At 51.0% G+C, this 14073-nt stretch overlaps 1 protein-coding gene across 1 annotated transcript in view; it reads left to right on the top strand.

The window, feature by feature from the left end:
• PIG-Z (phosphatidylinositol glycan anchor biosynthesis class Z) overlaps window positions 1-14073 on the top strand; it is a 71612-nt gene that overhangs the window by 43666 nt on the left and 13873 nt on the right. The window contains exon 2 of the mRNA XM_068354135.1: window positions 13820-13938. Within this exon, the coding sequence (XP_068210236.1) occupies window positions 13820-13938 (119 nt within the window). The remainder of the gene's footprint in view (window positions 1-13819; window positions 13939-14073) is intronic.

Consider the following 14073-nt stretch of genomic DNA (forward strand, 5'->3'; position numbering starts at 1 on the left):
TAGGGGAAGGCAACATACAAGTTCGCTCCTGAGTTGTTTTATAGACTCAGAATCTTGGAGTCCCGGTCCTCCGGTTCGACTCCTTCAAGATTTCGAGTCTCTGTTCTGTATCAGATGACCCAGACCTTCTCCTTCTTGCCAGTAAAGAAATCGAGGGGTTCTATTTGGGAACAGCTGCAGTTTGTCCTCACGTGCAAGCGGTTTGGGAGCACAGGGAGGACACAGGGGAGAGTCACCAGTAGACCTCTTCAGCTCGGACTCAAGGGAATTCATCTCGACCTGAATCCAGACCCTCCCCCGTCACGTCGCCCTACAGCACGATGTCGGATACATCGCAACGTCCCTCGCCTTCGAGTAGAACTACTCTGTGACGCAGGTGCTACAAGCTGGAGTCTGGAAGCATCTAATGACCTTCGCAGCCCGCTTCCTGCAGGACGTGACCCACAGGAGTATCGATACGTTTCTATCGCTCTGTGGTGGCTACACAACAGCTGGTCTAACCTCAGGCTCCTTTTTGAACAGGTAGCAGAAGGTTGAGGGCATTGTTATCAGGATTTAGTCTGCATGAACGAAAGAAGTATGTCTGGCCCTTACTTCTTTCTTCATCGAACAGTCTACTGGGGAGCAGCATCCTGGTCTCTGCATAGCTGACCTCAAACCTCTGCAGGTAAACCATGCTTCCTTGTGTTCCGAGTATTGAGTCAATACTGTCGCGTCCCCCATACCCTGACGAGGTGGTATTGGGAATGTCCTAACCCAGAGTTCCTTCTGGAACTCCAGGTCAACTGCCTAGGATGGGTCACACTTTCTTCCTTCACACACAAGCTTATGTAGGCCACACGTTTCCTTGCGGAGCAAGGAACTTGTGAGGTGCAGGGACTCCTTTTCTCGAGTGCGACTCACTCGGATTCTGAGTCCCCGGGTAAGCCAAAGCCAGTATGGCTGGGGACTTTCCACCCTTCCTAAGGGGTTAGTCACCCAATGTAAATAGCATGGTTTGTATTTCGGTTACGGCAAAAATGACAAATTCGGAGATACTGTAATTTGTATTTTCCCTAACCATACAAACCTTAGCTATTTACACATATTTGCCCGCTAGCCCTGTCCCCCAAGTCAAGTCCTACCTCCAAGTGAAGTGAGACATTTCACTGGTGTGTGAGGGGGGGAGGGGTAGCAAGCTACCCCTCCCCTTACCCCTGCTAACTAGCGCGGGGTAGGAAACCCTCGTTAAAATCTAATGGCTCGTCATTTCAGCTACGCCGAAAGTAATACCCAATGTAAATAGCTAAGGTTTGTATGGTTAGGAAAAATACAAATTATCTCCGAATTTGTCATATTTTGATTGTTCATTACTTCTCTTATAATTTATTTATTTCCCTATTTGCTTTCCTCACTTGGCTCTTTTTCCTTGTTGGAGCCCTAGGTCTTATAGTATCCTGATTTCCAACTAAGATTGTGGCTTGGCTAGTAATAATGTTAATAATAATAATGGTAATAGTACTAATTGTCTTTGTGAGATTTGTCGACGATCCACCTGTTTGTGACGTCCCTCAACTGAAAGCTTCCATTGTACTGCTCTCCAGTACCAGATCCCAGGCAGTCTGGCAAGATGCCTCCAACACCAGTGGAATAACATGAATATCTATGCGTTGCCAACCATCTCTTCTATCTAGAAAGAAGGCTTCCGAACAATGTAAGGGATTCCCAAGACCTCTCGATGACCCTAATAGCTTCAATGTGGCAACATGCAGAATGGTTCCTTGATTTTCTTCATTTGCTCACAGAGGAACTGAGGAGTCTCCCCATTTCCTGATCTACACAAACAACCACACATGAAGATCTTTCACCATGCAATAGCTTCGCTAAAACCTCATGCCTGGAGGTTATCCAGCAACTCCTCACAGTGCGATGCTTTCCACAACCAGTTGTGAGGAGGATGGCAGGATACCTTCAGGAGTCATCTGTCGTATATCAGGTGAAGTGGGTGTCATGGATGGGGTATCACTTCTCTCAGTGCTACTATCCCAGCAATAGCAAAGTTTTTATCATACCTCGGGGAGGAAAATCTTTGCTCAGTCTCGGCTACTGCTCAGCCTTGAGCATTGCCTTTAAATTAAATGAGGTTAACATTTCCTCATCGACGGAATTGTCTCTCCTTATACTTTGATTTGAGCGCACTTGCCCTCAGTCAAAAGTCAAATTTCCTCCTTGGAACATAGTTTGCTTACTATGATCTCTGAAATGAGTGCCTCATGAACTGCTTAGTCAGTCATCAGACAGAAATTTGATGTTGACGATGGTTTATCTATTAGCCCTGGCCTCTGCAAAGAGAGTCGGCGAGCTACATGATATATCTTACGATGTCGCCCATTCAAGGGGATGGAGGCAAGTGACACTTAGCTTTGTACCTGAGTTTGTGGCTAAGACTCAAAATCCGGTTGTAGCGGATTCTAGATTCGGGCCCATCTGGATTGAGAGAGTCCGTTCTGTAACAAATGATCCAGATCTACTCTTACTATGCCCTGTGAGGGCACTGAGGAAATATCTCAAACGAACCACCAGAGCTTGTCCACAGGTCAACAGACTCTTCGTTAGAATGGGAAGAATCAAGAGGAGATTTACCAAAACTCGATTTCTTCTTGGATCTGACAGGTGATCGAGCAGCGAGCCTTACATAAAGACTTCACTCCTCCCGATAGTAGACCCAGAGCTCACGTCACGTTTGTTAGCACATCTGTGATGTTAAAAAAAACTATTCAATGATTCAGGTATTACAAGCAGGCATGTGGAAACATCAAACTACGTTCACAGCCCACAACCTGCAAGACATAACCCAAAGAAACTTAGAAAACTTCTTGATAGGTCCTGTGGTGGCTGCACGGTCACAAACATCTCGGGTCCATTGAAGGACAAGTCGCAGTCAGTTAGGGCAGATGTTACCCGGTAGTAAGCCTAGAATGATTGAGTGAGTGACTGGCCTCTTTCTCCTTCATTCTCTCCTCTCTTGAGGTTTCAGCATCTGAGGAACACTACAAGCTGACCTCTTCTGACTGCAGGTAGGTACCATTGTCCATTGTATAACCTGATATATGTGAATATTGTCGTTATGTCCAGATCTCCTTGCGAGGTGGAATCCGGTAATGTCTAGGTAAAATGTGGAGTTTAGCTCCAATATTATGCTTACATGGTCCAGTCATAATGTTTAGTTCTAACACCTTCGCAAAAATTCCCATATGACTGTACAGGGAAGTCCCAGTGTTCTGCTCTTCTATTCCAGATTCTTGGTTGACATTCGTGATGATTTCAACATCCTTGGGACAATTTGGATGCATATGAATTTCCTCCCTTCTACCTGATTCGCTGATTAATCAACAGATTGTTGCTGACATAGAGCCACAGGATGTCAATGGAGGCTCTCGTATGGCCTCACTCCAAATTGTTTCCAGATAAGTTGATGCTCCTTGTCAAGGAGCTTAGAGGATTACCCCGATGGCATATTTTTCTTTGCCAGCCCCACCTTCTGAGGTACCATCTTGCATCTCTTCTGAGTGGGAGGCTATTTACAAAGCATGCACAGACGATGTCTGGATACTTGAAATGGTCCTCTGCAGCTGTCTACTAGGTAAAGTGGGTCATGTTCTATGATTGGTGTCATAGAAGTAATTCTTTTCTGGTCAGAGCTTTTTTGCAATTACAGTAAATGCTGATTTTCTCATCTTCCTTTGCTAAGAGAAGCTCCTCCCTGTCTCTGCTCTGAAACTTTAAGTTCAACCTTGAGCCATATTTCAGACTGAAGGGCTTAGAACTTTCCTCTTTGTGGGAACTGTCTGCTCATGAAGAGCTTCTAGCACTTTTGTCCACTCTGGACAAAAGCTTTTCCAGCTCACTAACCTCAATTGAATTTCAGCCGTCACAGAAAAAAACTTGATCCTCTGGCTGTGAATTTAGCAGTTTATGCTTTGCGTTAACTTATTCATAATTTTTTTTTTTGCTTTTTCTTCTAGCTGTGTATTTGATGATTGCTTGTGATAATGTGGACGTGTCCAGGGATCCTGCTTAAGACCTGAGAGGCATTTATGAGCAACATCAAGGTAGAACCTCACAGTTTATGCTGGGCGTGCCGGGGGCACGTGTGTTCTGAAGTCTCACTTTGTAAGGAATGCAGAAAGTGGCCATCCTCTCAGTGGGTGTTGTTTGGTAGGAAAAAGAAGAAGGTCAAAATGAATTCTCCCCCTTTGGGGTCTTCCTTGATTTCTAGGAGAAGTCCAAACCTGCTTCTTCTTCCCCCAGAATTCTCCCTTCTGACTCCTCCCTGCCGTTTTCCTTTGGAAGACAGTCGGTTAAGAGTTATGGTCGTCTGACTTGCGGTCAATCTCTGGGACAAGGAGGCTCCGTCGCTCATCTGTTGCAATACAGTCTCCGAATTGTGGTCTAAGTCCGAACAGCATTACAACATAAACCTCCTAGTAATGAGAGCAGCTTTTCTGGTTCCCAAGCAATTCCATCATGACCCCATGATGCTGATGAGCAACAACACCATGGTAGCGGTGTACTTAAACAAGCAAGGAAGTTCGTTTTCACAGCGACTATGTTACCTACCTGTATGGATATTAAGATCAATAAAAGACAATTCGGTAGTCATATCAGCCCGTTTCATCTCTGGCAACAAAGACATCATTGCGGACAATCTGAGCAGGATGACTCAAATAGTTTGCTCTGAGTGGTCATTGAATCATAAAATAGCCAACATAATCTTAATTTGTTCCGCAACCGAAATACAAACCACGCTATTTACATTGGGTTTACCTTTTAGCGCAGCTGAAATGACGAGCCAATAGTTTTAACGAGGGTTAATTACCCCCACGCTAGTTAGCGGGGGGTAGGGGAAGGGTAGCTTGCTACTCCTCCCCCTCCACACACCGGTGACTTGCTTCACTTCACTTTTGGCTCGGCGGTGAACAGACGTGTCTGTTCATCGTCCTCGTTGACAGCCTTTAATCTTTTTTCTGCTTTTTCTTTTCTACAGCTTGTGTGTTGGTTTGAAGTGACTTACGTTATTATTATCTTACAATGCGTACGTGCCCTGGTGTTGCCGGCCGCCCTTGTGGGACCTTTATGTCGGCCTTAGATACGGACCCTCACACCCTTTGCCCTCATGTCGGGGCCGACGGTGTGACCAGGAAAACATGTGTTGTGAGTGTAGGGAGTGGTCTGCCTCTCAGTGGGAGAGGTTTGGCCGCCAGCGTAAGAAGAAGTCCAAGAGAGACCGTTCTCCTTAGGGGGTTGCCTTGAGGGAGGAAGGTTCTCAGGATTCTTCTTTCGCCGCCCAAACCTCCTCCGAAGCTCCCGCTCGACCAGCTCCTAAGGAGAGTCGGCCGAGTGGTAGCGCAGGCCCTAGTTCTGTTTCCCGACCTTGGGTGGGGGGAGAGGGCGTCGCTTCCCATAGCGGGGCGGTTCCCCCTCCTCCTCCGGGGGAGGCCATTGATAACTCCTTGTCTAATGATGATCTCTTACAGATTTGGGCTTCCCTGGGGCTTAAGGGCTTGCCCTCCAGGGTCGCCTTGATTGACCTTGTCTCGTTGGGGGCCGCCGTTAAGCAGTCGCTGGCGGTAGCAGAGGTAGATCCTCTGTCTATCGTCGACGTCGTGGTGGCAGAGGCCTCCGACGTGGCTGGGCAATCCTCTGCAGGTGCAGTTGAGGTTGATGGTGCTGATGGCTCTCCTCCCCCTTCCGTACATCCTTCGAAGGGGGAAGTGACTCCTACGGGCTCTTCTGCTGTTCAGCTTCCTTCTAAGGGAAGTGCTTTGACTGAGACTCCCCTTCGGAGGACTGATGGTCCTGATGATCTTCCCCGTGGCCGCCTCCGCCGTAAGGCTCACCGTCCGCTGCGTCGCAAGGGCCTCCCTTCCCCTTATAAGGGGGTTAAGAGGCGCCTTTTTGGATCTTCTTCCTCCGAAGGGGACTCTCCTCGTCGTACTCAGCCTACAGCTCCTGCTCCTTTGGACCTCTCTGCAGACCGTTCTCCAACTCCTGCTAGATCCTCACCTTCTGGGGACCTCGTCACCCGACGGGCAACGGTCCCTTCGGGGCTAAGGGATTCTTCCCTTCCACGTACAGTGCTAGCGCACAGGCGCTCTCATGATCGTCAGCGCTCTCCTGCTCGTCAATGCTCTCCTGCTCGTCAGCGCTCACCTGTTCGCCGGCGCTCTCCTGATGTTCGCCCTCCTCGTCAGCGCTCTCCTGAGGACATCCTACATCCTGCGGTTCCTGAGGAACGCTAAGCGCGCCAGCATTCTTCTGCTCGCCCTTCTGCAGTGTTAGCGCACAGGCGCTCTCCTGCTCGTCAGCGCTCTTCTGAGCGTCAGCGCTCTTTTGAGGATCGTCGCCCTGTGGTCTCTGACCATCCTGCAATTCCTGTTGAAGTCCCTGCGCGCCATCAGTCTCCTGAGCTCTCTCATCCTGTGTCTACGCAACAACGTTCGCGTTCTCCAGCGCGTGTGTCAAAAGCACATGTTCGCCCACGAGCCTACGATCTTCCTGTTCCTGTTCGTGAACGCGCCGCGCCACCTTTTCCTTCACAGGATCTCACGCGTCGCCCTCCTGCTCGCCAGCGATCACCTACGCGCCAGCGATCACCTGCTCGCCAGCGTTCACCTGCTCGCCAGCGTGCACAGGTGATTTTAGTATCACCTATTCATCAGCGTTCTCCTACGCGTCAACGATCACCTACGCGCCAGTGATCACCTGCTCGCCAGCGTTCACCTGCTCGCCAGTGCGCACAGGCGATTTTAGTATCACCTATTCATCAGCGTTCTCCTACGCGTCAGCGATCACCTGTTTATCGGCGATCTCCGGACCGCCCGCGTGATTTACAACCTGCGCTCACGCGTTCTCTAACGCTTCGTTGACCAGAGGTTCTGAAGGGACATGGTTCTCTATCTACTAGCTCGCCATCGCGCGATCACTCACCTGCGCGTGCTGCGCGCTATCGCTCGCCAACGCATTACCATGCGACAACGCGCCATCGCCCACCTGCGCGTCAGCGCTCGCCAGCTCACCACCGATCGCCTGTTGATCTACATCGCCAGCGATCTTCCTCGCCCACGCGGCAGCGCGTTTCCTCGCCATCGCGCCAACGCTTTCGTTCCCCGACTCGGACACGCGCTCATTCACCTGTACACCCTCGCGCCCACTCGCCTGTGCGACCGCTCGCCTGCGCGACCGCTCGCCTGCGATTATCCACCTGCGCGCCCGTGCGATCGTTCGCTCTCGCGCGACCATCGTTCGCGGCGAATTTCGCAGCCGGTGGTAGCAGCAGGAACGCGTATGCCTAGACAACGCTCGGGATCGCCTCCACCCAAACGCAGGATTGTAGTGCAGGACAAGGATGATACTGAGGAGAGGTTAGTGCATCATTCTTCCCCACCTTCTTATCAGGCAGGTACTGTGGTGTCCATTCCAAAGGATCACCCGATCCCTTTCCCTTTAGCGAGGATTTCGGACTCTGTGTCCTTGGAGCAACAGACTTGGTTTGGTCCTCTGGCGCGGGCGTTAGTGAGGGTTATGAAGCCAGCACTCGTCGACCAGGGTAACAAACCAACGGCTGTCTCTCCTACGCTGAAGAGAAAGAGAGGAGTGGACTTCGTGGTGACTTCCCCCAGGGCGAAGTTGGTTCCCAAGAGGTCTGTCGCGAAGCCCCCTTCTCCTGCTCGAGTGCTTTCTCCTTCTCCCGTGGATGAGGCCTTTCCGTCCTCGGGTGAGTCCAGTGGAGCGGTAGTCTTCCCTTCGGCACCAAGGGGGGAGACTTCGCTTCATGGAGGAGAATCGTCTCGTGAGGAAGGGGCTCCTCGAACCTCTTTGTTGGGATGCTGTATCCCTCCCAGGAGGGAATCCAAGGACTACAAGACCTTCCCGAAATCATCTTCGAGGATTCGCCAGGAACCCACGGCTCCCCGGGGGAACGTCCACGCTTCACCCCAGGAAGAGATCCCTGGGACAGGAGACTTAGCTGCCAGCCCGCAAGGAGGAGATCAGCAGGAATCCGAACACTCCTTCTGGCAGGTCCTAAGCCTGATAAGGCAACTTAACGGGCTTATGGATCCCGTCATCGCCCCCCGTGAAGGCAAGGACACTATCTTAGATGAAGTGTTTGACGTTCGGAAGGCCCCTAAGTCCAGTGTGGCTCTGCCCTGGTCTCGGGGTCTGAAGAGTGCCAGAGCTAGGGCCAACGCTCAGCTCGCGATTCTTGCCTCCTCCAGTCGTTCCTCTGCCGGGAACAAACTCATCCCTCCTCGTCTTCAGCAGAGGAGGTATTTCGAGATTCTGGGTGAGTCCAGCCTCGCTCTTCCTCTCCATCACTCTGTGGAGGAGCTGGCAAAGGGAGTTCCCCTTGAGAAGCTCTCTGCCCGGCAGGTGTCATTCTCGGCGGCAGAGATCCTTAGCCACGAGAAGATCGCTAAGTGTGCCATGCAGGCCACTTCGTGGCTGGACTTTTGGCTAGAATCTCTGAGCATCCTATTGCACTCGGAGGACTTGTCCAAGGAGACCAATAGGAAGGCCCTGGAGACCTTCTTGTTCTCGGGCACCCGCTCTATCGAGTTTTTGGCGCACCAGGTTACCACCCTGTGGGCCAACTCGGTGTTGAAGCGTCGCGATTCTGTGTCCGAGAGATTCCATCTAAAGGTCCCCGCCGTGGATGTGTGTAGGCTCCGACATGGTTCCCTTCTGGGGGAGAACCTGTTTGAGCCTCAAGACATGGAGCGAACGGCTGAGAGGTGGAGGAAATCCAGCACGGACTCCCTCCTCCATAGGGCCCTTACAGATCGGCCCTATAAGCCTCCAGCTCCGCCGCAACAGCAGCAGCAGCCTCGTAAGGCTCCAAAGCAGGCACCGGCAGTTAAGAAGGTGGTGTCTAAGCCCCAGCCCTTTCCAGCCATGGTCAAGAGGGGCGGTAAGTCCTCCAGGGGAGGCAAGACTCCTAGGGGTGGCGGCTGCGGCCGCAAGCCCTAGGGGTGGCAGTCCCCCTGCGTGTCCACCTGTGGGGGGATGCCTTCAGCGTTACGTCCGCAGGTGGCAGCAACACGGGGCCGATGCTTGGACGGTCTCAGTGATCGGCCAAGGCCCTCGAGTCCCGTTCACAACATCCCAACCTCCCCTGACAGCAAATCCAGTGTCGTTGAGCTTCTATGCCACGGGATCGGCAAAGGGCCTGGCCCTTCAGGCTGAAGTCGAGACCATGCTCGAGAAGGGTGCTCTCCAGGAGGTCGTTGACGGCTCCCCAGGCTTCTTCAGTCGACTCTTTCTTGTAAAGAAGGCTACTGGAGGCTGGAGACCTGTCATCGACCTCTCAGCTCTGAACGGGTTTGTCAAGCAAACCCGGTTCAGCATGGAGACAGCAGATGCGGTCAGACTTGCGGTGAGACCACAAGACTTCATGTGCACACTGGATCTAAAGGACGCGTACTTCCAGATCCCAATCCATCCGTCTTCCAGGAAGTACCTGAGATTCTGCCTAGACGACAAGATCTACCAGTTCAAGGTGTTGTGTTTCGGTCTCTCCACAGCTCCTCAGGTGTTCACCAGAGTGTTCACCCTGATTTCATCTTGGGCGCACAGGAACGGCATTCGTCTCTTTCGTTATCTGGACGATTGGCTGATCCTAGCAGACTCGGAGTCGACCCTTCTTCGGCACCGAGACAGGCTTCTGGATCTTTGCCAGGATCTGGGGATCGTGGTAAACGTCGAGAAGTCCTCTCTGCAGCCGTCCCAACGACTGGTTTATCTAGGCATGCTAATAGACACCAATCTCCACAAAGCCTTTCCATCAGATGACCGGATAGCAAGGCTGAGGAGGGTGGCGGAACCCTTCCTCAGGCGAGAAGAACTCCCCGCCCAGTCGTGGTTGCGTCTCTTAGGTCACCTATCCTCCCTGGCTCGTCTGGTTCCAAACAGCCGCCTCAGGATGAGATCCCTTCAATGGCGCCTCAAGTCCCGGTGGAATTAAGGATCCGATTCCCCGGACATTCTGATCCCAATGGAGTCTCTGGAACAGACGGACTTGCGATGGTGGCTGGTCGACGAGAACCTGCGGAAGGGAGTGAGTCTTCTCGTCCTCCCCCCGGAATTGACTCTGTTTTCGCACGCGTCAAAAGAAGGGTGGGGGGCGCACGTTCTGAACCAGAGGGCCTCAGACCTTTGGTCAGAATCAGAAAAGTGCCTACACATCAACCTGCTAGAATTGAAGGCCGTCTTTCTGGCTCTTCAGCAGTTCCAACGGTCCCTGGCGGGTCACTCCGTGGTGGTGATGAGCGACAACACCACGGTAGTGGCTTATATCAACAAGTAGGGAGGCACTTTTTCGCAGCAGCTATCCCATCTTGCAGTAGAGACTCTGAGGTGGACCGAAATCCACTCGATAACACTATCAGCTCGCTTCATTGCTGGAAAGAGGAATGTGCTCGCCGACAGTCTGAGCAGGGCCTCGCAGATAGTGAGTACCGAGTGGTCTTTGGATCCTCAGATAGCCAACAAAGTCCTGACTTTGTGGGGTTCCCCGACTGTGGACTTGTTCGTGACAGCTTTGAACTTCAAGGTGCCCCTGTACTGCTCCCCAGTCCCGGACCCCAAGGCACTCTGGCAAGATGCTTTCCAGCAACGGTGGGACAACATCAACGTGTACGCCTTCCCACCGTTCTGTCTGATGAGAAGGGTGCTCAACAGGACCAGACTATCGGTCAACTGTTCGATGACTCTGGTAGCTCTGCTATGGCATCACGCGGAATGGTTTCCGGACCTTCTGCAGCTCCTGACGGAGCTCCCGAGGGAGCTTCCTCCACGACACGAGCTTCTCAGACAACTCCACTCCGGCGTCCCTCACAGGGCCGTAGCCTCGCTTCGGCTTCACGCCTGGAGACTATCCAGCGTCTCCTCGCGGAGAGAGGCTTTTCGCAACAGGTTGCGGAGAGAATGTCTCGGCACCTACGAAGGTCCTCTGAGGGAGTCTACCAAGCAAAATGGACAGTCTTTTGTGGTTGGTGTCGTGGAAGGGGTATCTCTCCACTCGATGCCACTATTCCAGCAATAGCGGACTTCCTCGTTTATCTGCGGGAAGAAATGCGCCTTTCTGTCTCGGCAGTGAAAGGCTATCGCTCAGCCTTAAGCTTGGCCTTCAGACTGAAGGGCGTGGATATTTCTTCATCGCTAGAACTCTCTTTACTCATACACAGCTATGAGCTTACTTGCCCCTAGTCGGAAGTGAGACCTCCTCCTTGGAACGGGGTTCAAGTCCTCAGGTCTCTTAAGAGACCTCCCTTCGAACCATTACGCCAGGCCTCCGATCGCCACCCGTCTTGGAAGACGGCTTTCCTACTCGCTTTGGCTTCGGCCAAGCGGGTTAGTGAACTTCATGGTCTCTCGTACGACATCGCCTATTCAAGGGGATAGGGGGAGGTAACGTTCAGGTTCGTCCCTGAGTTTGTTGCCAAGACTCAGAATCCTGGAGTGCCGGATCCTCGCTTCGACTCTTTCAGGTTCGCGAGTCTCCGTTTTGTAACAGGCGACCCAGACCAGCTGCTACTATGTCCAGTGAGGTGTCTGAGGCTCTACTTGAAGAGAACGGCTGCAGTCTGTCCTCAAGTGCGAGCTTTGTTTGTGAGCACAGGCAGGACTAAGAGGAGGGTCACCAGGAACACCATCTCAGCTATGATTCGAAGGGTTATCCACCATGCCTTGAATCCTGACCCTCCTCCGTCACGTCGCCCTTGGGCCCACGATGTCAGCGGTATTGCTACATCCCTGGCCTTCAAGAGAAACTTCTCTGTGACGCAGGTACTTCAAGCTGGGGTCTGGAAGTGTCAGACGACCTTCACAGCCCACTACCTGCAAGACGTGACCCACAGGAGCCTCGATACGTTTTCTATCGGCCCTGTGGTGGCTGCACAACAGCTGGTCTAACCTCAGGCTCCTTTTTGGACAAGTAGCAGTAGGTTAAGGGCGTTGTTACCCGGTCTTAGTCTGCGTGAATGAAAGAGTATGTCTGACCCTTACTTCTTTCTTCATTCTCCCCTCTCTTGGGGAAGCAGCATCCTGGTCCTCGCATAGCTGACCTCGACCTCTGCAGGTAACCCATGCTTCTTTGTGCTCCTAGTATTAAGCTTAATACTGTTGTGTCTCCCATACCCTGACGAGGTGGTATTGGGAACGTCCTATCTTAGAATTCCTATCTGAAGGTCTCAAGATCAACTTCATAGGACGAGTCACACTCTCCTCCACACACTGCTTATGTAGGCCACTCGTTCCTAGCGATGCTAGGAACTTGTGAGGTACGGGGGCTCCCTTTCTCTAGTGCTGCTCACTGAGGGATCGAGCCCCCGGGCAAGCCGAAGTCAGTAAGGCTGGGGACTTTCCACCCTTCCTAAGGGGTAAGTCACCCAATGTAAATAGCGTGGTTTGTATTTCGGTTACGGAACAAATGACAAATTCGAAGATAATTTGTATTTTTCGTAACCATACAAACCATAGCTATTTACACATATGTGCCCGCCATCCCTGACCCCCAAGTCAAGTCCTATCTCTAAGTGAAGTGAAGCAAGTCACCGGTGTGTGGGGGGGAGGGGTAGCAAGCTACCCTTCCCCACCCCCCCGCTTACTAGCGCGGGGGTAATTAACCCTCGTTAAAACTATTGGCTCGTCATTTCAGCTGCGCTAAAAGGTAAACCCAATGTAAATAGCCAAGGTTTATATGGTTAGGAAAAATACAAATTATCTTCGAATTTGTCATTTTGTGGGGTTTGCCGGCGATAGATCTGTTTACGACTTCTCTCAATCAGAAGCTTTTGGTGTACTATAGCCAGTAGCAGATCCCCTGGCATTTTGGCAGAATGCCTTCCAACATCAGTGGGACAATCTAGACACGTATGTGGTACCCCCCACCTTCTGCCCAGTAACGAGGTTTCTAAACAAAGTTAGGGGATCGCAAGATTTTTCAATAATTCTCCTAGCTCTGATATGGCAACATGCTGAATGGTTTTCCAGACCTTCGACATCTCACAGAAGTACCGAGGGAGGTCCCTTCAATTCCTGATCTACTCAAATACATGTAACTGCACGTAAAGATTTTCTATAAGGCAGTGGCTTTCCTATGTCTTCATGTTTGGAGCTTATCCAGTATCTCCTGTTGAAGAGAGGCTTCTCTCAGACAGTGGTGGAAAGGGTGGCTGGATACCTCCAGGAGTCATCTTCTGCTGTCTAACAGGCGAATTGGTCAGTCTTTTGTGGTTGGTGTCGTGGAAGGGGTATCACTCCTCTCGATGCCACTATCCCAGTGATAGCGGAGTTCTTGTTATACATCTGTGAGGAAAAAGGTTACTACCTACCTTTATCCTCATCATTAGACTGAACGGAGTTAACATTTCATATTTGACGGAACCGTCTCTCCTCATACAGAGTTTCAAGCGTAGCTGCCCTCAGCTGAAAGTCAGACCACCACCTTAGAACATACTTTGTGTACTACGAGCCCTGAAAAGAGCACCATACGAGCCATTGCGTCAGTCATCAGATTGCGACTGGATGCCTAAGATGGTTTTCCTTCTCCGCTTGGCCTCTGATGAGAGCTAAAGAGTTCATGGTTTGTATAGTTAGGAAAAATTCAAATCATTTTCAAATTTGTCATATTAGCTGCATTATCATCCCCATATATTATCATTTGAATTGCGTACATCACTGTACTTGGTTATTTATGAACACAAGGAACCTTGCTTAAGATTATTCCTTTTTTTTGTATAAATAGGTATTATTTATTCATAACTTGTTGTTTTTTCAGAGTTTCAGATAGTTCTTTGTTTTGGTGGCTGTTAGCAATCGCACGTCTTTATTTGGCCAGTGTTCAGACAGGATACATACATCCAGATGAATTTCATCAAAGTGTGCAAGTTATGGCAGGTATGTAAAGCTTAGAGGATCTATTATTTAAATGAATCTTACATTGTAGCATCATGCTTTGATCACTGAAGTCACCAGCTTCCCAACCTCTATCAAGAAAATTTACTACCTCACTCCTTTTCTCTCATCTCCCCC

This window comes from Palaemon carinicauda, chromosome 30 (genome assembly GCF_036898095.1).
Source record: "Palaemon carinicauda isolate YSFRI2023 chromosome 30, ASM3689809v2, whole genome shotgun sequence".
NCBI lineage: Eukaryota > Metazoa > Arthropoda > Malacostraca > Decapoda > Palaemonidae > Palaemon > Palaemon carinicauda.